Source organism: Mustelus asterias, chromosome 24, assembly GCF_964213995.1.
Source record: "Mustelus asterias chromosome 24, sMusAst1.hap1.1, whole genome shotgun sequence".
Classification (NCBI taxonomy): domain Eukaryota; kingdom Metazoa; phylum Chordata; class Chondrichthyes; order Carcharhiniformes; family Triakidae; genus Mustelus; species Mustelus asterias.
Genome location: NC_135824.1, coordinates 6,132,404 through 6,157,382, shown reverse-complemented (window position 1 = coordinate 6,157,382; position 24,979 = coordinate 6,132,404). Strand labels below are relative to the sequence as shown.

General features: G+C 46.5%; 1 protein-coding gene across 1 annotated transcript in view; it reads right to left on the bottom strand.

Annotated features, from left to right (window-relative positions):
• smad6b (SMAD family member 6b) overlaps positions 1-24,979 on the bottom strand; it is a 63,238-nt gene that overhangs the window by 37,348 nt on the left and 911 nt on the right. The window contains 2 exon segments of the mRNA XM_078241234.1: positions 21,346-21,414; positions 22,614-22,670. Coding sequence (XP_078097360.1) covers positions 21,346-21,414; positions 22,614-22,670 — 126 coding nt within the window.

Genomic DNA, 24,979 nt, shown 5'->3' with positions numbered 1-24,979 from the left:
AAAAATCTTAACAAAAAAAGCATGAATTCAATTGGTTCCCAGTGGTTTGAGTAAACTTGGGAAGAACTATTTCTATCACCGCATTGCTTTGGCACAGATAAACGTCAAATTGGCACAGCTTGATCAAGTTTTTTTTATTCATTTGTGGGACATGAACATTACTGGCTAACCGGTATTTATTGCCCATCCTTCATTGTCCTTGGAGGGCAGCTGAGAATCAACCACATTGTTCTGGCTCTGGAGTCACATGTAAGCCAAACCAGGTGAAGACAGCAGATTTCCTTCCCTAAAGGACATTAGTGAACCAGATGGGTTTTTCTGACAATCGACAATGGTTTCATCGTCATCAGTAGATTCTTAACTCCAGATATATTTTATTGAATTCAAATTCCACTGTCTACCATGGCAGGGTTCGAACCCAGGTCCTCAGAACATTAGCTGAGTTCCTGGATTAATAGTCTAGCGATAATACCACTAGGCCAACACCCCCCAGGTGACTTGTTCATCTTTGAACACCTTGTTAAAGATGCTATCCTTTGACAAGGCCCCCTCTAGCTGCCCCCCCCACCGCCTCCCCTCCACAGGATTCCACAGGAAGGGGGCATTCATCAACTGGCCACTATCCTTCGTGGGATCTTCATGTCTGAAAAATGGCTGCCAGGTTTGCCTACATAAATGCGCTGTGTCAGCACAACCTTCCAAAAATTGCACAATGATCTTTGGCCACAGAGATCTCCATTACAGGGCAAAGGTTTTAGCCTGTTGTGGTCGTTACCCTGTCACATGGCAGTGAGACTGGGTCACCTGCTAAAGGGCTCCTCCTGAATGCTGGAGAACTTCCATCGGTGGCATCGGAGCTGGATACTCAAAGTGTGAAGACAGACGGAGAAACTCCAGCATTTCACCCATTGGTCAGGTGAAATCAGCTGTCCAGACACTGACAAATCCTTTTTCCCCAATTAAGGATGGCACCTGCTCTCAAAGAGGACAGAGAAAACGTTTTAAGGACACTCTAAAAGCCTCACTGGAATTGGGGACAAGCTGACATTGGAAAACTTGCTCCAAATCATACCTCACCCAACTCAACACATCACAAGTCAGAAACTGACCGTGTAAAGTCTTGGCAAAGTGACCACAGCGGGAGGAGAGGAAGAACAGAACCCAGGCTCAAGAACCTTCTCCTTCAGGGCAACAGATAGAATCGCAGAATCCATGCAGTCAGAAAGAGGCCATTTGGCCCACTGAGTCTGCATCGGCTCTCCGACAAAGCATCCCACCCAGGCCCTATCCCTGTAACCCCATATATTTGCTCTGCTACACCCCCTAACCTACATATTTTGGGACACAAAGGGTTAATTTATCATGGACAATCCACCTATCATGCACACCATAGAATCCCCACAGTACAGAAGGAGGCCATTCGGCCCATCGGGTCTGTACCAACCACAATCCCACTCTGCAACCCCAAACATTTAGCCTGCCAATCCCCCTGACACTAGGGTCAATTTAGCATGGCCAATCAACCGAACCAACCTAACATCTTTGGACTGTGGGAGGAAACCGGAGTACCCGGAGGAAACCCACGCAGACACGGGGAGAACGTGCAAACTCCACACTGACAGTGTGGCCAGAATTGAACTCAGATCCCTGGCACTGTGAGGCAGCAGTGCTAACCACTGTGCCACCACACCGCCCACAGAGAGATATCCTCTCTGCCCAAAGACCTGTGGCTCCAGGATTAGCTTGCTGCGTCACCCGAGGACACACAGATCACGATCCTTGCCAGACGTCACCTTCATTTCGAGGGGCTGACGACATAAATTAATAACTTCTCAGAAACGTCCCAAAGCCCTTACACTTCCTCGCACAATAGAAATGCAAAGTTTTCTTTGTTTGTTCTGTATTATTCAGTTGACCCAATGCCAAATACTTTGACCTTAATAACTAACAAACAAAAAACACGTCACTCATGAGGACTACCTTTGCTAATAACTGCTCTTGCAACAGGTATCGCCCTCACAGCTCTGGGTCGATAAGGAAAAGGAAGCCAGACAAATAGGTTCAGTAATATACCTTAGACCGCAATCTTGGTGCAGTAATGTTTACTGTACCAGTTGATTAGTTATGTATTGAGCAGATACTGTTAACCTACTCGAGACTGGGTCGTCCCAGCAACAGATCAACTGAAATGTTAATTTGTCATGGTCAATCCTAACTATTCTGTAAAACTTAAGACAAATATTTGCACACTGCTGTGGGAGGGCTCGACAACCTTCTTTGTGGGGAACAGAGTGTGGAAGGAAAAAGAATGGGGGAGGGGAAGAAACGAAAGGGTGATGGAGCAAGAGAGAAATTAAAAGATGGAAGGGAAGAGATGAGGGACAGGGAAAGGGGGGAAATATGAAGAGACGGGTGGGATTTGGGAATATCATAGAATTCCTAAAATACAGATAGAGGTCATTAGGCACCAACTCAGCATCTTACCCAAGCCCATCTCCCCCACACCCTATCCCTGTAACCCCACGCATTTACCCTGCTAATCCCCCTAACCTCCATCTTTGGACAGTGAGGGACAATTTAGCATGGCCAATCCACCTAACCTACAAGTCTTTCGACTGTGGGAGAAAACCGGAGCACCCGGAGGAAACCCACGCAAACACGAGGAGAATGTCCAAACTCCGCACAGACAGTGAACCAAGGCCTGAATTGAACCCAGGTCCCTGGCGCTGTGAGGCAGCAGTGCTAACCACTGTGTCACCGTGCTGCCCTAGTACATTTGTGCTCTTAAGTTACACAGTTCATCAAATACCACCCCCTCCCAAAAAAAACCAATTAATTTTGCCATCCCCCAAAACTAGTTAAAATGGAAAGGAGCAGTTGATCAAACACACTCCCCAGGTAGCAAAGGGTTTTAATGCCTTGAGAGGCACAGCCGCTGTTATTTATATCGGATGAGAGTCTCCTGACAGTAACCACAACATCAGAGGTAACCAGGTCTGGTAAAGAGGGGGGGAGGGGAACTGGAGAATTAAAGCTGTAATCAAACCTCTGAAAGCTCTCCAGCTCTGAAGCACAGTCAGAATCCCAAGTGAAAACCCAGTTCTCTCTGTGTAATGACATTCAACATTTACTGTGTCTCAACTTTTCCAAACGAAAGACTTTAGTCAATCCCAGAGCTTTCATTACAAACAAGCTTTTGATGGCGACTGGTCTGAGAGATATGCACTTTCTATTTTGGCTGACATTATACCTGGCTGTGGATCACACATTGAACAGTGTTCGGATATCCAGTCAGAGTGTAACGCTAAGATTTCATTCTGCAATAACTGGCCAAGAGACAGTCAGGTGACTCTTTTAAGGACTCCCAAACAAAGTAGCTCCAAATCGGATTGGGAACTGGGACGCCAGCCCAAAGCAGCCTGGGATCAGATGGCCCATTCCAGAACTGGTGCTCTCCAGGAACAGCAGCGATCAGGAGCGGGAGCCCGGGCCGATTTCTCATCAGCGGAGGTCAACAACATCACGCTAGGCGGAAACAGAATCTGGCCCAGGGGGGGCGCACAGGCAGGAAGATAAGAGTCGGACTATCTGCCGATGCCTTCAACATGCACAGTTGCACAGTGGTTAGCACTGCTGCCTCACAGCGCCAGGGACCTGGGTTCGATTCCCGAGCTTGGGTTACTGTCTGTGCGGAGTCTGCACGTTCTCCCCGTGTCTGCGAGGGTTTCCTCCCATAGTCCAAAAGACGTGCTGGTTAGACGGATTGGCCCTGCTAAATTCTCCCACAGTGTACCCGAACAGGCGCTGGAGTGGTGACTCGGAGATTTTCACAGTAATTTAATTGCAGTGTTAATGTAAGCCTACTTGCGACACTAATAAATAAACCTTAAACTTATTTAGGCAAACGCAAGTATCAACACAGCCCCGAACAGGCGCCAGAGTGTGGCGACCAGAGGATTTTCACACTAACTTCATTGCAGTGTTAATGTAAGCCTACTTGCGACACTAATAAATAAACCTTAAACTTATTTCGACATACTCAAATATCAATGCTCAATCTCTGTGTTCCAGTACACAGGCCTCTGGGGGAAAACTGGCTAAAATAAACGACAAATATGAAGTACGATCAGGTTTTTCTCAAACATGAGCTCCAGTATGTTGAACTACTGCACAAGTGAAACAATAGCAGTGAGAAAGCAGGAAGCCTGATTGAGGCCACACTCCCCCCCCGTAAACAATTCAGAACCAATTCAGAGAGTGTAAGGCACCAGAGTGGAAGTACTCAAGTTATTATTTTTCCATATCCCTTACCTTGATGGATCCAGCTCGCCCGGGAGACCTTGTTAAGTCTCTACCAGGACGGAGCCTTGAAAGGGGAGAGCTGGAACACAAAAGAGCTCTTTGGCACGTCAGCTGAGAGGTTGGCAACAACAGGCACAGCAGGTTGAGAAAGCCCTGCCAGCTCTCTGCTCCTCAGCACAGCTCGATCCCGCTTTCCAGGGTTCTCTTTAAAATAGTCCGGGGGATGTTCAGAGAATTAAAGTAACACAGCGACCACCTTCCTACAACATCATAGAAATCATAGAAACCCTGCAGTACAGAAAGAGGCCATTCGGCCCATCGAGTCTGCACCGACCACAATCCCACCCAGGCCCTACACCCATACCCCTACATATTTTACCCACTAATCCCTCTAATCTACGCATCCCGGGACACTAAGGGGCAATTTTTAGCATGTCCAATCAACCTAACCCGCACATCTTTGGACTGTGGGAGGAAACCGGAGCACCCGGAGGAAACCCACGCAGACACGAGGAGAATGTGCAAACTCCACACAGACAGTGACCCAAGCCGGGAATCGAACCCAGGTCCCTGGAGCTGTGAAGCAGCAGTGCTAACCACTATGCTACCATGCCGCCCATTCCCCAATACCAGTGATATTTCTACAGCACTCAAGATTTGGGTGGCACGGTGGCACAGTGGTTAGCACTGCTGCTTCACAGTGCCAGGGTTCGATTCCCAGATTGGGTCACTGTCTGTGTGGGAGTTTGCACTTTCTCCCCGTGTCTGCGTGGGTTTTCCTCCAGGTGCTCTGGTTTCCTGCCGCACTCCAAAGATGTGTGGGTTAAGTGGATTGGCCATGCTTAATTGCTTCTTAGTGTCAGGGGGACTAGCTAGGGTAAATACATGGGGTTACGGGGATAGGGTCTGGATGGGATTGTGGTTGGTGGAGACCCAATGGGCTGAATGGCCTCCTTCTGCACTGTATGATTCTATTCTAAGATTCAACCCGCAGGGACCAATCATAGATTGGTCCGATAGTAACAGCACTGGTGAAGGCTACTCAGCCTATTACACTGCGTTCATGCCCAGCTCTCCGTAACGGCAATTCAAGTTAGCCCTATCCCCGTGGTTCAGTGATCTTTTTCTCTTCCAGTAACTACCCAATCCTCTTTCGAAAGCCATGATTGAACCTGCCTCCACCACGCTCTCCGGCAGTGCATTCCAGACCCAGCCACTCGCTGCGTGAAAATGTTTATCCTCCTGTTGCCAATTACCTCAAATCTGTTCATGTGGTTCTCAACCCTTCCGTCACACTCATCTCCCCAGGTAAACTTCTCCACTATTTCCTCGCAACTCAGATCATGACATTGGATAAGGTCTCTCTCTGCGTGGTTCCCAGTGTGAAATCTCTCCTATTTCTCTGAGTTGGGTACAGTATTCAAGGTGCATCGTGAATTTCAGTGCTTGGGTCTGACTGCGCAGTTCACTGTTGATAAGCTGTGTTCACTCAGGTCCGATGAGACGAAAAGATCAATTTATTTTGATGTTGGCACAGCCTCAGAATAACAGCCACCTTAGCACCTGTTTGAATTTTCCCTCTGCCACTATCCCACGGCCTGCTTAAGATTCATAAGTTCATAAGATATAGGAGCAGAATTAGGCCATTCGGCCCATCGAGTCTGCTATACCATTCGATCATGGCTGATATGCTCCTCATCCCCATTTTCCTGCCTTCTCCCCATAACCCTTCACCCCATTACCAATTAAAAATCTGTCTAACTCCCCCTTAAATTTACTCACTGTCCCAGCATCCACCGCACTTTGGGGCAGCGAATTCCAGATTCACAACCCTTTGGGAGAAGTAGTTTCTCCTCAACTGTGTTTTAAATTATCCTAAGATTATGAGCTCTCGTCCTAGAATGCCCCACAAGAGGAAGCATCCGCTCCACGTCTACTTTATCCATACCTTTTATCATCTTATATACCTCAATTTGATCTCCCTTCATTCTTCCAAATTCCAGAGAGTATCGGTCTAAACTGTTCAATCTCTCTTCATAAGACAAGCCCCTCATCTCTGGAATCAATCTCGTGAACCTCCTCTGAACTGCCTCCAATGCCACTACATCTTTCCCCAAATAAGGGATTGCCTATTTAACATCAATTAAAGCAATATTCCTGGTGTTTTTATGTTCTCTTTTAGGTTCAAGCAGAACGGAAGTTGACAAACTAAAGGCAGAAGGGCGGCACGGTAGCACAGTGGTTAGCACTTCTGCTTCACAGCTCCAGGGTCCCGGGTTCGATTCCCGGCTCGGGTCACTGTCTGTGTGGAGTTTGCACATTGTCTGCGTGGGTTTCCTCCGGGTGCTCCAGTTTCCTCCCACAGTCCAAAGATGTGCGGGTTAGGTTGATTGGCCAGGTTAAAAAAAAATTGCCCCTTAGAGTCCTGGGATGTGTAGGTTAGAGGGATTAGCGGGTAAAATATGTGGGGGTAGGGCCTGGGTGGGATTGTGGTCGGTGCAGACTCGATGGGCCGAATGGCCTCCTTCTGCTTCACAGCATAGGGTTTCTATGAAATTTCTCTCCTTTCTCCTCAGGATCGACACGGTGGCACTGTGGTTAGCACTGCTGCCTCACAGCGCCAGGGACTCGGGTTCAATTCCCGGCTTGGGTCACTATCTGAGCGGAGTCTGTACATTCTCCCCGAATCTGCGCGGGTTTCCTCCGGGTGCTCTGGTTTCCTCCCATAGTCTGAAAGACGTGCTGGTTAGGTGTATTGGCCATGTTAAATTCTCCCTCAAGTGTACCCGAACAGGCGCCGGAGTGTGGGCGACTAGGGGATTTTCACAGTAACTTCATTGCAGTGTTAGTGTAAGCCTACTTGTGACACTAATAAATAAAACTTTGAATCAGTGTGTTAGCAACTAGAATCATAGAATCCTACAGTGCAGAAGGAGGCCATTCGGCCCATCAAGTCTGCACTGACCACAATCCCACCCAATCCCCATAACTCCATGTATTTACCCTAGCTAATCCCCCTGACAATTTAGGGGCAATTTAGCATGGCCAATCCACCTAACACGCACATCTTTGGAGTGTGGGAGGAAACCGGAACACCTGGAGGAAACCCACGCAGACACGGGGAGAATGTGCAAACTCCACACAGACAATGATCCAAGCCGGGAATCGAATCCGGGTCCCTGGCCCTGTGAGGCAGCAGCGCTAACGACTGTGCCACCCCAACTCTGTAACGAATCTACTGCAGAATCTGATAAGGATGGGCAGTCCATGAAAATCTGATAGTGTGAAGTTCTGCATTAAAAAAAAAATTATTTCACGGGATGTGGGCATCACTGGCAAGGCCAGCATTTGCTGCCCATCCCTAACATCCCACACGGAATGATTTGCTCAACCAGTTATGAGTCAACCACATTGCTGTAGGTCTGGAGTCACATGTAGGCCAGACCCAAGGAGGGATGGCAGATTTCCCTCCATAAAGGACATTGTTGAATCAGATGGGTTTTTATGTCACTCAATGACAGCTGTCACAGTCACTATTACTGAGTTAATAACTCGTCAGTGTATTTGTAAACATTTTAATTCCAGATTTCCCACAGCTGCCATGGTGGGATTCGAACCCACATCCCGAGATCATTATCCTGGGCCTGTACAGTGATAATACCACTACACCACCAGGGGTGTGGATTGAGACTGCCACTTATAAAGTACATGATGTGGCGATGCCGGCGTTGGACTGGGGTGAACACAGTAAGAAGTCTCACAACACCAGGTTAAAGTCCAACAGGTTTATTTGGTAGCAAATACCATAAACTTTCGGAGCACTGCTCCTTCGTCAGATGGAGTGGAAATGTGCTCTCAAACAGTGCAAACAGACACAAAATCAAGTTGCAGAATACTGATTAGAATGCGAATCCCTGCAGCCAGCCAGATCTTAAAGGTACAGACAATGTGTCTGTACGTTGTCACATTGTCTGTACCTTTAAGACCTGGCTGGCTGTAGGGACTCGCATTCTAATCAGTATTCTGCAACTTGATTTTGTGTCTGTTTGCACTGTTTGAGAGCACATTTCCACTCCATCTGACGAAGGAGCAGTGCTCCGAAAGCTTATGGTATTTGCTACCAACTAAACATGTTGGACTTTAACCTGGTGTTGTGAGACTTCTTACTTATAAAGTACCACAGGACCGGGATACACCACACTTAAGACAGTGGCCAAATCAGTCGCCTTAATTCATCCCCTCATCTTAGCTATCTAACCACCCACCCAGTAACAACCTCCAAGCAAACATTTTAATCAAACGCCACGTCCACTGCAACTAACGGCTGTGCCATGAACGTGAACTCTCTTTATTTCCTCTGCTAAGAATGATCAGAGATATATTCCCTGCCCCTCCCCTGCCCGAGGCCTCTGACCTCCCCAATAGCTCATCTATATGGCCAGTTTCAATGCAAGCCTACACAGCAAGAGCCAGGGAATTATTCAGCTGTAGGGTTGGGGGGGGTGTGATGAGAGAAATCCCAGCCCTCACTTGATGTGCACACATGAGCATTCTTCAGGAGGAAATTGCTGGATCGCTGGTCACTTGAATTTCAAACAGGTTTTCCAGGTAAATTGCTTTCATGTTCTCCCACCAGCTTAAAGTTTAACACTGTCCAGTCAGTGCACCTTGCCTGAAAGTAGATACAAATTGCCTCTCTAATCTTAATTTTTTTATTAATTTGTGGCAAATGAGTGTATATTTATTTGCATTTATTGTCCATCTCTGGTTGTCCTTGAGAAGATGGTGGTGAGCCTTCCTTCTTGAGCGATTGATACAACTGAGTGGCTTACTCGGCCATTTCAGAGGGCATTTGAGAGTCACCCACATTGCTCTGGAGTCACATGTAGGCCAGACCAGGTAAAGATGGCAGATTTCCTTCCCTAAAGGACAACAGTGAACCAGATGGGTTTCTCATCCTGTGGCGGGATTCGAACTTGAGTCCCCTGGACATTCACTGAGTTTCTGGATTAATAGTCTGACAATAATACCACGAAAGGCCATCGCCTCCCCAATGTGGTAAGTGTTATCACCAGCAACAAGTGGAGGGCAAAGATTTCTGAGAGAGTGGGACAAAGAATTTAGATATAACTTAAAAGCAAAGCTCAGGGTGCGTGCCTCCCAGCAATGAAGCAGGAATAAAGGACTTGCATTTATATAGCCAACTTCAGCACCCAAGGACATCCCAAAGCTACAGCAGTGGCTAATTTGCACACAGCGCACTCCCACAAACAGCAATACAATCATCACCAGATCATCTGTTTTACTGACATTGATTGAGGGGCGAATATTGAGCAGGATCCTGGGGAGAACTCCCCAACTCCTCTCCAAAGGTGTGTCACCTGTGAGGAGAGATGGGGGACACCTCATCTGGGAGGCAGCATTCTCTCAGTACTGCACTGGAAGTGTTAGCTTTGACTTTTGCGCCCGGGTTCTGGAGTAGGAATTGAACCCCCGATCTTCTGACTCCGAGGTAAGAGTTTTACCAAGTGAGCCACAGCTGACACTTTGATATAGACATAGATTGGAGTCCCGGGCCCTGGTGGCACAGGAAAACAAAAGGTGTGGCTCGGGAGTGACATGATGTTGGAACCACAAGAGGAAAGTTCGAGGATCCAGCCACCTTTAAGATCCCCCCTGGATAGCTGGTAACATTGCCACACTGGGATCCTGGGCATGTTCATAGGGCAATGTAGAGAGGGACATCTAACTGGTGCTGTACCTGATCTGGGTCTACTTGATGCTGATATACAGAGTGGGACAAGAACATTGAAGCTTTTAAGATCCTGAGGGGTCGTGACAGGATGGATGTGGAGAGGATGGTTCCTCTTGTGGGAGAAACTAATTCAAGGAGCCACTATTTAAAAGAGGAAGCCCATCTAGGACACAGATGAGGAGAAATTCTTTTCTCTGAGGGTTGAGAGTCTTTGGAACTCTTCCCAATAGAGTGTTGTTGGAAGCAGAGTCTTTGAAGTAGTAGATGGTAACTCAATGAATAATCCTAAATCCCAGGGCGATTGACTTCTGCCAAGCAAAAGAAAAAGTAGAAGGATGGAGTTAGGATACCCATCAATCATAATCTAACTGAATGATGGAACAGCATTAAGGAGCTGAATGGCCTCCTTCAGTTCCTGATGCTTGATGGAACGTGTCTGGCTGTGTTATGTGAAAACAGAGGGAGCGAGGTTCAGTACTGATGCCCAACACGGTGCCACCCCAAGAAATGGAGAGTCTGGGTGTGATACCAGAGTCATTGAGCATCAAGTGCACTCCAGGATGGGCCAGTGCTCCATGAGGGACGGTGGCGTAGTAGCATTGTCACTGGACTAGTAATCCAGAGACCCGGGAGTGACACAGGTTCGAATACTACCGCAGCAGATGGTGAAATTTGAATTCAATTAAAAAAATTGGAATTAAGAAGTCTACTGATGATTATGAAATTATTGTCAATGGTTGTAAAAACCCATCTGGTTCTTTAGGGAAGGAAATCTGCCGTTCTTACCCGGTCTGGCCTACATGTGACTCCAGACCCGAAAGCAATGTGGTTGACTCTCAACTGTCCTCTGAAATGGAGGGCAGTTAGGGATGGGAAATAAATGCTAGCCCAGCCAGCGACGCCCACATCCTGTAAACTGAATAAATCAGAGAAAATTGCTGGAGTGTGGGTGATAAGATTGGAGAGGAGGGATTCATTGACTTTTACCTGGTCTTAAGAGAAGTAAAGCTCACAAAAGTAACAATGCACGCATCCAGTAATAGCATGTAATCACTTCCACATGATAACTCTTCAGTGTATCTATAAACATTCACCCTAGGGATTGGAGGAAGCTTGTTCATTTCATGGAAATCATTTTGTCGACATGTTAAGGAGTTCATTGATTAAAAATAAAATCTTGCAACATTCCACTTCAGGAACGCAAAGGTAAAAAAAAAGTCCGCATTGAGATCTAATCTTAATAAAAATGGTTTTCATGAATGAATTCAATAACCATTATCCTACTGGCTCCAGTTTATTTCTGCGTCTCATGGAGGTTACTATGATGGATTGCCTCGAGTGGTTAGCATAAATCACAGCAGAAATTCAAGCCTCTCCTTTGAAGCAGGCCATGGGCAGGAAGTCAAAAAGCCTCTGCGCTGATAATATCACACAATAACTCATGCACCCAAAGCCCCAGCCTGCACCGCGCGCTCTGTCCTGATACCATCAATACCAACTGTGCAACAGGGAGAGAAGTCACTTCAAAACAAAATGCCTAGAAGGAGATTGTGTGTGCGTGCGTGGAGGCAGCCAGGCCCTGAAGTTGCCTCTAGCCCATGTTAACTGGAGGGTCAGCCAGCCTTTTAGCCTTGGGGGGGCGGAGGTTGCGGGGGAGGGGGGGGGGGTGGTCTGTGGTATTATGGGGGAGGTTGTCAGAGGGGAAAGCAGCAGAGTGTAATGTAGAAGGAATGGTTTTAAGGGAGACAGTGTTCTGGGGATAAGGGGGACAGAGTGAGGCATGAGAGGGTGGGACTGTAAGAGCATGGAAAGGTGTAGGGATGCGGGGGACAGGGCATTGGAAGAGCAACAGGGAGTCGCTGCTTCAGTGGAACACACAGTTTAAAACATCGACAACAGACACAAGGTGTAAAACCCATGGTCCAATATTCGCAGAATCATAGAATCCCTACAGTGGAGAAGGAGGCCATTCGGCCCATCAAGCCTGCCCCAACGACAATCCTACCCAGGCCATATCCCCATAACCCCACATATTTACCCTGCTATTCCCCTGACACGAAAGGGCAATTTAGCATGGCCGCTCCACCTAACCCTCACATCTTTGGACTGTGGGAGGAAACTGGAGCACCTGGAGGCAACCCATGCAGACACGGAGAGAATGTGTAAACTCCACAGGGACAGTCACCCGAGGCCGGAATTGAACCTGGGTCTCTGGCGCTGTGAGGCAACAGGGCACGGTAGCACAGTGGTTAGCACTGCTGCTTCACAGTTCCAGGGACCTGGGTTCGATTCCCGGCTTGGGTCACTGTCTGTGTGGAGTTTGCACATTCTCCTCGTGTCTGCGTGGGTTTCCTCCCGGGTGCCCCGGTTTCCTCCCACAGTCCAAAGATGTGCGGGTTAGGTTGATTGGCCAGGTTAAAAAAAATTGCCCCTTAGAGTCCTGAGATGCGTAGGTTAGGGGGATTAGCGGGTAAATATGTGGGGGTAGGGCCTGGGTGGGATTGTGGTCGGTGCAGATTCAATGGGCCGAATGGCCTCCTTCTGCACTGCAGGGCTTCTATGATTTCTATGCTAACCACTGTGCTGCCCACTGTACAATCTGCACACTGCAATGTTTCTAGAACTGGATATTAATTTTGGTACTAAAACAAATGAAGTTGTGCGTGTGAAATTGGAAACACGTATTTGCAAAAAAATAAATTGCACGACAAAAAATCATGCAGAAGTTAATGTAACAAATGAAGGGGCCGAATTTAGGGCCAACCAGCTTCATGCCTCAATAGGTTTGAAATGTCAAAGGTCATTCAGCTACGGTAGCCAATCCAGTCTTGGAGACGATTTGGGAAGTGACATGCTTGGGCACTCCATCCACACCAATGGGTGAAAGCACGCTCGGTAGAAAGCATGCTCGGTTAGCACCTCGAGTTATCTGGGAAGACTCCAAATTACTGGTGGAGGTACAGAGCTAAATACTGGGCCATGGAGGAATGTGTGGTCAGGGGATCTTCTGAAATATTAGGAACCCATTGCAAAGATGTGGTTATGGGGACATGGACATGAATATAGCTGAGGAGGACACTGGGTTGCAAGGGAGTAGAATAGACAGTATTACAGTTGATAAGGAGGATGTGCAGGATATTCTGGAGGGTCTGAAAATAGATAAATCCCCTGGTCCGGATGGGATTTATCCAAGGATTCTCTGGGAGGCAAGAGAAGTGATTGCAGAGCCTCTGGCTCTAATCTTCAGGTCGTCGTTGGCCTCTGGTATAGTACCAGAAGATTGGAGGTTAGCGAATGTTGTCCCATTGTTTAAGAAGGGGAACAGAGACTTCCCCGGGAATTATAGACCGGTGAGTCTCACTTCTGTTGTCGGCAAGATGTTGGAAAAAATTATAAGGGATAGGATTTATAGTTATTTGGAGAGTAATGAATTGATAGGTGATAGTCAGCATGGTTTTGTGGCAGGTAGGTCGTGCCTTACTAACCTTATTGAGTTTTTTGAGAAAGTGACCAAGGAGGTGGATGGGGGCAAGGCAGTGGACGTGGTATATATGGATTTTAGTAAGGCGTTTGATAAGGTTCACCATGGTAGGCTTCTGCAGAAAATGCAGATGTATGGGATTGGGGGTGATCTAGGAAATTGGATCAGGAATTGGCTAGCGGATAGGAAACAGAGGGTGGTGGTTGATAGTAAATATTCATCATGGAGTGCGGTTACAAGTGGTGTACCTCAGGGATCTGTTTTGGGGCCACTGCTGTTTGTAATATTTATTAATGATCTGGATGAGGGTATAGTTGGGTGGATTAGCAAATTTGCTGATGACACCAAAGTCGGTGGTGTGGTAGACAGTGAGGAAGGGTGTCGTAGTTTGCAGGAAGACTTAGACAGGTTGCAAAGTTGGGCCGAGAGGTGGCGGATGGAGTTTAATGCGGAGAAGTGTGAGGTAATTCACTTTGGTAGGAATAACAGATGTGTTGAGTATAGGGCTAACGGGAGGACTTTGAATAGTGTGGAGGAGCAGAGGGATCTAGGTGTATGTGTGCATAGATCCCTGAAAGTTGGGAATCAAGTAGATAAGGTTGTTAAGAAGGCATATGGTGTCTTGGCGTTTATTGGTAGGGGGATTGAATTTAGGAGTCGTAGCGTTATGTTGCAACTGTACACAACTCTGGTGCGGCCGCACTTGGAGTACTGTGTGCAGTTCTGGTCCCCACATTACAGGAAGGATGTGGAGGCTTTGGAGAGGGTGCAGAGGAGGTTTACCAGGATGTTGCCTGGTATGGAGGGGAGATCCTATGAGGAGAGGCTGAGGGATTTGGGATTGTTTTCGCTGGAAAGGCGGCGGCTAAGAGGGGATCTTATTGAAACATATAAGATGATTAGAGGTTTAGATAGGGTGGATAGTGATAGCCTTTTTCCTCTGATGGAGAAATCCAGCACGAGGGGGCATGGCTTTAAATTGAGGGGGGGTAGTTATAGAACCGATGTCAGGGGTAGGTTCTTTACCCAGAGGGTGGTGAGGGATTGGAATGCCCTGCCAGCATCAGTAGTAAATGCGCCTAGTTTGGGGGCGTTTAAGAGATCCGTAGATAGGTTCATGGACGAAAAGAAATTGGTTTAGGTTGGAGGGTCACAGTTTTTTTTTTAACTGGTCGGTGCAACATCGTGGGCCGAAGGGCCTGTTCTGCGCTGTAATGTTCTATGATGTGGAGATGCCGGTGTTGGACTGGGATGGGCACAGTAAGTAGTCTCACAACATCAGGTTAAAGTCCAACAGGTTTATTTGGTAGCACGAGCTTTCGGAGCGCTGCTCCTTCATCAGGTGAGTGCAGGATTTGCCTGCACTCACCTGACGAAGGAGCAGCGCTCTTAAAGATGTGATTAGCCAAAGCTCCAACTGGTGATCACTATTCAACGTTTCTTTCAGGAACAGGAGGAGACCATTTATCCTTGCGACTTGTTCCATCATTCAACGAGACTGCCTGGGTGCCAGCCATAAGAACAATTGCCCATTTACTGCAAAGAATTCCAAACCTTGACCACCCTCTGTGGGTAGAAACATTTCCTAATTTCACTTCTGAGAGATCTAATCCTTCTGGCCATGTCCCCTAGTCCGAGACTCTCCACCCGGCAGGAATAGTTTCTCTCTATCTGCTGCATCAGTCCCACTTAACATTTTGAGAACTTGAAATCGTATCACTCCTTAACCTTCTGAATTCCAGGGCATACAACCAACATTTCTTTTAACCTGAAAGTACCCATGCAGACTGTACACACATTGTCCCTTCACATTAAGGTGTGTGCGTGACCACACAAGAAAAACTTAAAGGGACTGCGTACTTATAGAGATCACTTGTGCACTGAAAAACAAAATTAGATGAACGCTGCATATAATCTTAGTTTGTGTCAAGCCTCCTTTTAATTTCATCCTCCAGTCAAAGTAGAGTTCTAAAGAGCTATACAACTCTCCCTCCATGACCAATATACGCTTCCTAAGGTGTGGGACTCAGACTGAAAACAGTACTCCAGGTGTGATCTTGATTGGCACCATATTCACCATCTTAAACATTCGCTACCAGTGCGGCCGTGTCTAATAGATGCACTTGCAGTAAATAGCCCCAAAACACCTTCCAAACCCATGACCTCAACAACACAGAGGGACAAGGGCAGCAGACACATGGGATCACCACCATCTGCAAGTTCCTATCCAAGCCATACACCATCCTGACTTGGTTCCTTAACTGTCGCTGAGACAAAATCCTGGAACTGCCTTCCTAACAGCATTGTGGGTGTATCTACACCACACTGACTGCAGCATTTCCAGAAGGCAGCTCACCCACCACCTTCTCAAGGGGCAAATAGGGACGGGCAATAAACGCTGGCCTTGCCAGTGAACAGATGAAAAGAAAGTCCAATAGGGCAAAAAGGTCGTCTTCCTGATCAGAATTTGCACAAAAAACAAATAACAGCGAGAATTCTATTCCCTTCCCAACCTCACGTGGTATAAAAAAGTCTTCTGAAGACAAGGGACATCTTACAAATTCACCACCCCATCTCACTTCCAAAATCCCAACCGGACGAAGAGCAGAATTTTAAACTAACAAAGATCCAGGTCCTCAAGAAAAATCCATACATGCGTTGGGATTATCAGAAGATAAACTGAGCTGTGTTAACCTCAGAATAAAAAAACACGCACTAATTAGGTCAAGTCTTGAAAGGAGTAGGGGAGGGGGAAGAGATGGAAAGAGAGATAGAGAGAGAGAGAGAACCACTTTATTGCTCCAGTTCAACACCCCCTTTTTACAAGTGTACACAAGCTATTATCAGCCTTACACAAAGGGTTAATGCGAGCCCCCGGGGTTAATGCACAGTGTGGGTCAGTTTAAAATCTCAAAAACTCCCATCCTCTTAACTAGAAGTCTGTCCTCAGAGTACATCAATCACCTAGTGCTACAGTCTGCTATAAGTAGTCTCAGCATCTGAACTTATACAGTTGGGAGACGAAGGTATCTGATTTCATGGAGACTGCACTCCATTTTATCGTTATATTGTTCTAGTTAAACTCATTTCCATTACGGAAAACCTCACCAATTTTCTCCTTTAAGATCATAACATTATAACAAGTCACATGCTATTTCCAGTCTGTAAAACGTAATAAATTCTACACAACCTGGACAGACTAAAAAGACACAAAAAAAAACAACCAAAAAAGAACTTGATTTGACTTCAAAGGGCCAAGAGGGAAAACATTAAATGTTGTTCAGCTGTAATATAATTGCAAAGAAAAATGATTAAAGCTACAGCAGACTCTGACAGCATTCTTTGTGTGTTTTTCGCTCTCTCTCTCTCTCTGCAAATGTTTATTGCTAAACTTGGCTGAAAGATCAAGGTAAGTGTTAGCCAAACAGATATTTTATTAATATTTATTAAACTGGCCGAATCCTATCCCCAATATTAAAATTCTCTGGCAGGGTCGTTTTGCTGTTTTCTTTTGAACAGAGGTATGGTTACATCTGTGTATAGTTAATCAAATAAAAAATGCTCTTAGGGGTTTGGAATTTAGCTTCTGGTCACCTCTGGAGGGTATCAAGAACTTTCTGCCACCCCTGCCCTGTGTAAAGCTAACGAGGGAGAGAGAATATGGGCACTCACATTAAGGGCGGGATTTTGCGGCCTCGCTCGTCCCGTAACCGTAAAACCCCGCCCGAGGTCAACGGGCCTTTTCAAGGTCCGTCCCTCGCCCGCTCCGATTCCCATGGCAGGCCGGGTGGTAAAATTCCGGCCTAGGTATTTTAACACAGCTTGGTCCTGCCTGCACCAAATGTGCATAATTAACTTCACAAAAGCTTATATTTATATGGCAATGTGATAAAACGCCCCAAGGTGCTTTATGGGAGCGTTATAAAGGTGGGTTAGATGCCAAGCCACTTAGGCCATTCAGTCCATTGAACCTGAAACAGAAGGCAATACTACGACAGATGGTCAAAAGTCTCTGAAAGGAGAAGGTTAGGGAGCAAATTCCAGAGCTTGGGGTCCGGGCAACTGAAGCATAATTTCCAAAATGAGAGGACAGAAACGGGGAGATGTACCAGGAAGCCAGATTTGGAGGAATGCAGAGATCTTGGAGCTTTTTTGGGTTGGAGGAGGTCAGAGAGATAGGGAGGGACTGCTGGATTTCAAAGCATGGATGGGAATTTTGAAAAATTGGGATGCCATTGGACCAAGAGCCAATGTGGGTCAGCGGACACAGGAAGGGTGACCAGAGACTCCCAGCAGAGTCCAGAATAGGAGGACTGCAGACACATCAGCGCGTTGCAAGGCTGGATGAGGTGAAAGTAGGATCCCTTCATTGTGACTGAGACCAGAACTCTAGCTTTATTCCGACAAGGCGGGGGAGACAGGGACCAACTAGCAGAGTCTAAACAGGGAGCCGGCTAAAAACGGCTTTCAATAAAAGCTGGAATCTTCTAGGTCATGTTGCTTGGAACCCATGTCAAATGATGCAGCTCCTCACAATTCAATAGGAAGGGTGGAAGTCTCAGAACATTGTGTAGAGCAAGATAGAACCCCTCTGATGGATCAGGTTGGTGGAACATTAGCTTAGAGAACCAACCCAAGATCTGAGCCAAGTTAATGGATCACTGTCAGGGGTAGTAGGTAGGTAGAGCTTGGGGTTTGTGATGGTTAAGGAGGGGAAAATTGGCTGAAATCACTCCCCAGGAATACACTCTGCTGGAAGTGGAGAATATGTGGGTGAGGAGAAGGTGAATGCCCTCACGTTTTCAATGCCTGCCAAGATTTTCCTGTTCCAAGGCCATGCACAGAGAATGGACATTTGGTCAAGATTACTGAAGAGCCATTGGCTCCGACACTGCAGCACAAGGAGCTGAGCAGAGAAATGTTTTGCAAATGTGGTGCTATTTTGCTGAAGGAGTTTGTCTGGCGCCAAGTCAATTATTAATAATTAATTTATTTGGGGAAAAGAAAACTGCACCGTCATTTACAGATCACTCACAGCCCAGTGTTCTAGGCTAGTGGCACATAGCCTGCCAACAGATTTGGACAGGAACTAAAAGGCTGTCCTCGTGTTCACCGTAATCTTGCTCCCCACACATTCCTGTTGTAGCAGAGCGTGCTTGCACCTCGATGCCAGCCTGGTCTTTGAAACCACATAACACACAAACAAACAAACGAACTCAGCAAGAACTGCCGATAGTCCTTTCATTTACATTGCAGGGCATGATAAAGAATTGGTCAACCACAGTTAACAGGCACAGCTCAGATACGATGGAGCCAGCGTCTCCAGATTAACCACAGAGCCAATAAACAGAAATATAGAAACACGGGATGTTTCTCATGGAGCTGACTCTGATCCACAACCATGCAACCATCACCCTTGGAAGACCACCTGATGAACCCCAAGTTTTACTGGACCAACAATAGTAGGCATGTTGTTAGTTGCCTGGGCCCCAAGCTCTGCAATTCTCTCCTTAACCCTGTGTTTTATATAGAAACTAGAAGGAGGAGGCCATTCAGCCCTTCGAGCCTGCTCCGCCACTCTATTTGTTCTTGGCTGATCATTGAATTCAATCTCCTGATCTCCCCTTGCCCCCATATCTTTTGATTGAAAGTCTTTGTCAAATTTGGTTTGATGACACCTCTCTAAAGCACGTTAAAGGCGCTACGTGAGTACAACTTGTTGCTGTTGAATGAGAAAACCCAAGTACATTCATGCTGCATCAACCGCACAAGTCAGGGTGCTGATCTTTCTCACCCTCCTATCCTGGAGGCGCTAACTCACATTGACCAAAGATTGGTAGCTCGGCTAAGTGACTCTCCGTCTGGTATGTGGTTGGACAGCGATGTAGCCGCAGACTATTCAAGCATGGGGGCTTGTCACAGAGTCAAATGCAGCATTGACCCAACGTCCAGCTACAAGCGCACAGGCACACCTTCCCGCAGCGACCTTGGGTTGAACCTATCCCTCACTAGCTTAACCCTGGGGCAGTAACCCTCCAGCTCAGATCAACAAAAGCAGCAAAGATGACAGGAAATCTAGTCTAGGACCTTGGGTCCTGATGGGTCAAACCATACCAACATTTCCCAACTGAAGCATTGGGGATCAGTTAATTACATTTACAGAGAAATACTTCATCTCCCACCCGTCCCCCACCCAAAAAAAGATCTAAAATGTTACTAGCAACTTCAGAATTGAGGATGATAATTAGCACTTAGAGGCGGCACGGTGGCACAGTGGTTAGCACTGCTGCCTCACAACGCCAGGGACTCGGGTTCAATTCCCGGCTTGGGTCACTGTCTGTGTGGAGTTTGCACGTTCTCCCCATGTCTGCGTGGGTTTCCTCCAGGTGCTCCGGTTTCCTTCCACAGTCCAAAGATGCGCGGGTTAGGTGGATTGGCCACGCTAAATTGCCCCTTAGTGTCAGGGGCACGAGCTAGTGTAAATGCATGGAGTTTTGGGGATAGGGCCTGGGTGGGACTGTGGTCGGTGCAGACTCGATGGGCCGAATGGCCTCCTTCTGCACTGTAGGATTCTATGATTTTATGACTTGCCATCCCACAGATGTGGATTTTAATATGATTTTTTATTTCTCTTTGACGGACAGTTTAGTCACCTGAGTGGAATTCCTCTCATCAATATCGTAGCTTATTGCTGCAAAACTGCAGGCCCCGAAGGGATTCATTTATGCCAACCTTGCCCGTCAGCTCCTGCCCCTTGGTGGGTGTGGTCAGATCTGGTCCCTCCCATAGCTAGCTGGGAGATTAAAGGAGCATGCGGGAGTCAGCTAGGCTGGAAAGAGGTCTGGCTCGACCATTGCCTCTCCCCTAATGATAACTTTGATAAAAAAAGAGATGCAAATACAAAAACAGCCATCCCGTTCTGTACTCACATGTCATTTAACAGGAAAAAAACCAGTCTTGAATTAACAAATCAAAAATACTTTTCTTTCCCTCAGCAACAACTTAACCAAATTGATGTTGTCAACGGCTTTGGCACATTTCCATTGTCACACTCTTTCCTCCATTGTCACTCTTTCCTCCATTGTCACTCTTTCCTCCATTGTCACACTCTCCTCCATTGTCACTCTTTCCTCCATTGTCACACTCTCCTCCATTGTCACACTCTCCTCCATTGTCACACTCTTTCCCGGCCCCCTCCTCCGAGCCTGAGGGATCCAAGTACTTTTTTGCTTCCTTGGCCAATCACCACGACTCCACTCCTCAAAAGCATTGCAGAAAAGTCTGGGGGGGTGGGGGGGAGGAAGACGACAAAGGATAGCAGCCCCCCTGCCGGGATCATTCTATAATCAGAGATTTCCCATTCCACAGAGTATCCAAGAAGCCTTGATAATACCCCGCTCAAAGGCAAGCAAAGACATCCCAAGTACAAGACAACGCAGTTCTGACCCAGCCTCACTGATCTGAGACATTAACTCGGGTTCTCTCTCCACTGATGCTGCCTGACTTGCTGAGTATCTCCAGCATTTTCTGTTTCCAATACAAAGCAACACAGCCTCAATAAAGGAAGTGATTCCATGCAACATCAGCACAGGAGGCACCGTCCCATCATATCAACCCCATTGAGAGTTTTACGGAAGGTTGTACCACCAAGAAGCATTTTCAAAAGACAGCAATACCTCACATTTGTCACAGTTACTGTGATAGCCAGTATCCCAAACCAATTCAAGCCTCCCAAGGCACATTTCTTTAACAATCTCACTTCCTCCACAACACACTGGCATTCGAGAGACAAGTCAAAAGCGCTTACCCGAGAAGTCTCCAGGTGTGATATTTGGGGAACTGGTGGCTTCCGTTTCAGTGTAAGACACTGTGCACTCTGGTGAATAGCAGAACAAGAAAATAGCAGATGTTGAGAACCCGAGTGTCTGCACCACCCCACACCAATCAATACAGCATCTGCACTGCAATGGAAAACAGCCCCCCCCCCCCCCTCCGGACCGCCCCCACGCACACATTGCCCGATTCTTCAAGCATGCTGAAGTTACATGGGGAAGTTGGGGTGTTGTGTAGGTCATGTGATACACACCCTTAGTGTCCTTACATGGGGCAAGCATATCATTCACCACAAATAAAGTTCACAACATTTTAGGGAGAAACTAATGGGTGTCTGGAATAAATGGAATTACAGAAAAGTCCACAAACTTCCATTCCCAAGCCATCAAAAAAATCTGCAATGGCCAAGATCCAGCTCTCAACAAGTGAATATTTACAGATTTCCTCAACCAAATCTTAAACACTGGTACCAGAATATAATCATGGAAAATACCCTACCCCATCTCCCCTCCCCACACACACACACTTTCCTTCCTCCGAGTGTGGTTATCGTAAGTAAATTTTAATGAATTTTTTTGCACAATTGATTTTTTTTTAAAAATGGCATGTAAAAATTGTGCAATTATTATATTTTAAATAGTGGAAGGGTTTATAATGCAAGCCAAACTGGAGCTTGCCTGCTGACTTGATCCTTGGTGACGCCAGCACCACACACTCCCAACCACAGCTCGACTCACACTGAAGCTTCACAGAGCTTGGCAGGGGCACCATGTCAAATATCAGCAGAATTCACAAGCCTTCCACTTGGTGGGGGTAAAAGTGCCCAGCTGAACTGGGCAATCTGCAGTTACTGCACTCCAATCACAATTCTTCCAAACTATTTTATTGCTGTAATAACAGAAGTCTTGTAAGGAGTCTTGTTTCAACACACGCTTCAAGAGAAAAAATATATTTTTGGAACCCCCCCCCCCCGCCTCCTAAAGGCACTGTTTCTAGGTGGGGTACAGTTCCACAGATGCCAAGTGCCCTGTGGTAACATGTAATGATACATTCCTAACTTAAAATAAGATGAGTTTAAAAAAGTTCCATCAGACAGAATACTTTGTGTCTATCGAGATTTGGCTCAAGTACTGGCACATTGCTGATTGAGACATGCTCATTGTCATTCACCAGCCGCCCTCCCTAAACTAATCCCAATTTTTATTTTAAAAGTTATAATTTTCAATCTATTAAAGAACTTACCCAGTGGCTTTTCCTCGTCATTTGTGGAGAATCTCGAATAAGGAGGCGGTGGAGAGTCTGAAAGAGAGGACATGGGAGTTAAACAGAAAAGTTAAAAAAAAACGGTGGAGAGAGAGACCAGAGAGAGAAAAAATCCTTTCTCTGTCTTGGGAAAGGTTTAAGTGTAGTAGAGTGAGCTTGCAGTAATTGCCTGGATATTCAGTCGTCAGATGAACGAGGAGCCAGTCTGGCGCCAGGCATATGCAAACTACATATTATCGCCACTCCTTCACCTAAATAGCTTTGGAACTTCTTAGGAAAAAGGAGGTGAAAAAACACATTTGAAATTGATCTCATTTCAAAGGGATCGCTCCAGACCTCAATCCCCTCCCACTAGAGGAGGGGGGGGGGAAGTGAGAGAGAGAAAAAAAACTTTAGAATTAAATCACATTCCCTGGGTTCAGCGGAGTTTAATATTTTTTTAGAACGCTGTCGTTTCCTTAAGAAAGGAAAAAGGGGGGGGGGGGGGTTCTCTCTGAGCATGGCAGAGAAGTGAAATAGATTCTCTGAGAATGAAAGAAATCTACAAGGCAGAGAGGAGATACCGAAACATTTTTAAATAAAAGCGTTCAGCAACGCAGCTCTTCAATGTCAGATTAAAACCTCTTTGTATCAAAATATTTTGTGTTTGGAGGGAGGTTGAGTGGTTTCAGAAGGAAAACAGCACTGCAAGTGGCAACATTACAAAACACTGCATTTTGACAACAATTTAACGAAATAAAGAGGGACGAAAGCCAGAATTCTGCATCAGTCACATCAGAGAAAACGTTATCACGCCACGCATCAGTGAGCCCCAGCTATTTGCAAAATGCAACTAGACCCGAGACAAGGCGGAGGTTATTTTCTCAAAGCCACAGTGGGCTTCCCCCTCGCCCCCCCCCCCCTTCCTTTTAAAAAAAAATTCGGGCCTCCTGGAGTTTAAATCCAGCAACTGATTTTTTAAAAAAAATCAAAATGAGTTAACAATTCTCACCGTCAGTTGCCCCAATGTGGAATAATTATACAATCCAACCTCCCCCCCACACCCATCCTGTGCTAGGAGCGACGCTTAACATTATTTAGGATGAGATTCATTCCCCCCCCCCCCCCCACCCCAACATGGGGGCTCTGTCAAGTCTGTAGACCGGTTGATTAAATGAAGTTTACAGTATTTTTTTTAAAGAACACTAAACTGGGTTGACAAGAGTGTGGTGCAGACTGATGCCATAGGTTGGGGGGGGGGGGGGGGTGAACTGGTTATTCACTGCAGTCTGCCTCTTTCCACCCTGCAGAGTGATGCCCCCCCCCCTCCCCCTCCTATATCTCACCAATAGTCTCTCTCTCTCTTGGTGGACAGAGACCTATTTCTATGAAGGGGCTCCAGATAATAACCCTCACTCGGGTTAGTGTCCCGTCACCCCCCTAATGTGAACCCATTTCTCAGATCCCCCCCCCCCCCTTTTTCAGGTCTGACTGACTTGATAGCACCTCAGTGTTAATCCCAATTATTGACTGTATATAACAATCAACTATTTCCAAAAACAAAAAAAATGGGAGGGAATGTAACATTTCTTCTGCAAAACGATTTTCTGAATAAATGGAGCAAGTGAAGTGGAGACAAAAAGCTAATTTAAACCCATTGGCTTTCGAATTCCATCCAATTGTTTGGGTGACAAATAGAACTAAGCGGAATCGGGACAAGTCCGCCTTTAGCTGCATTTAACAGGAATTACATACGAGGGGGGTTTAAAACTCCCACGTCTTGGCCTTAAACTGGTGCCCCCATTAACAAAGCCATGTCAAAACTTTTTTTTTTACAGTGCCTCGTCCTGTTGTAGTGTTGACACCGACCAACTCCGGTTCCCCCACCCAGACCCAGTCTGCTGGGACACTTCTTGTAACATTTATTTATTAAGACGTGCTGTTGACAGTTTCATGGTTTCGGAGTGAATGCCGTTTTCCTCAGAAAAAAAGAAATCACAAGGCGCGCATTAAAAACTACAGGACCAAGAACTAAATTTCCCCACAATCACTTACTGACACTGCGTTTTGCCCCTTCTGAATATAATTCTACACCCCCCCCCCCCCCTCCTCCAATCTAGGCTGAGAATGTCAAGTTTCACCTGTTAAGCCCCGCCATGAACTGTCTGAACTCCCATTTGCTACAGCAGATATTTTGTGAATGAAACTTACAAATGGGGTTTGAAATGTTACAAGCACTTTTAAATGAATGGCTGGAAGTTGCAACTCCCATGAATGAAAGTACACCGGGGCCTTACAAACGGCTTCAGTGTCAATGTATACCTGCTTCTCAGAAGGATTCAAATCGACTTTTATGGACTAGGGTG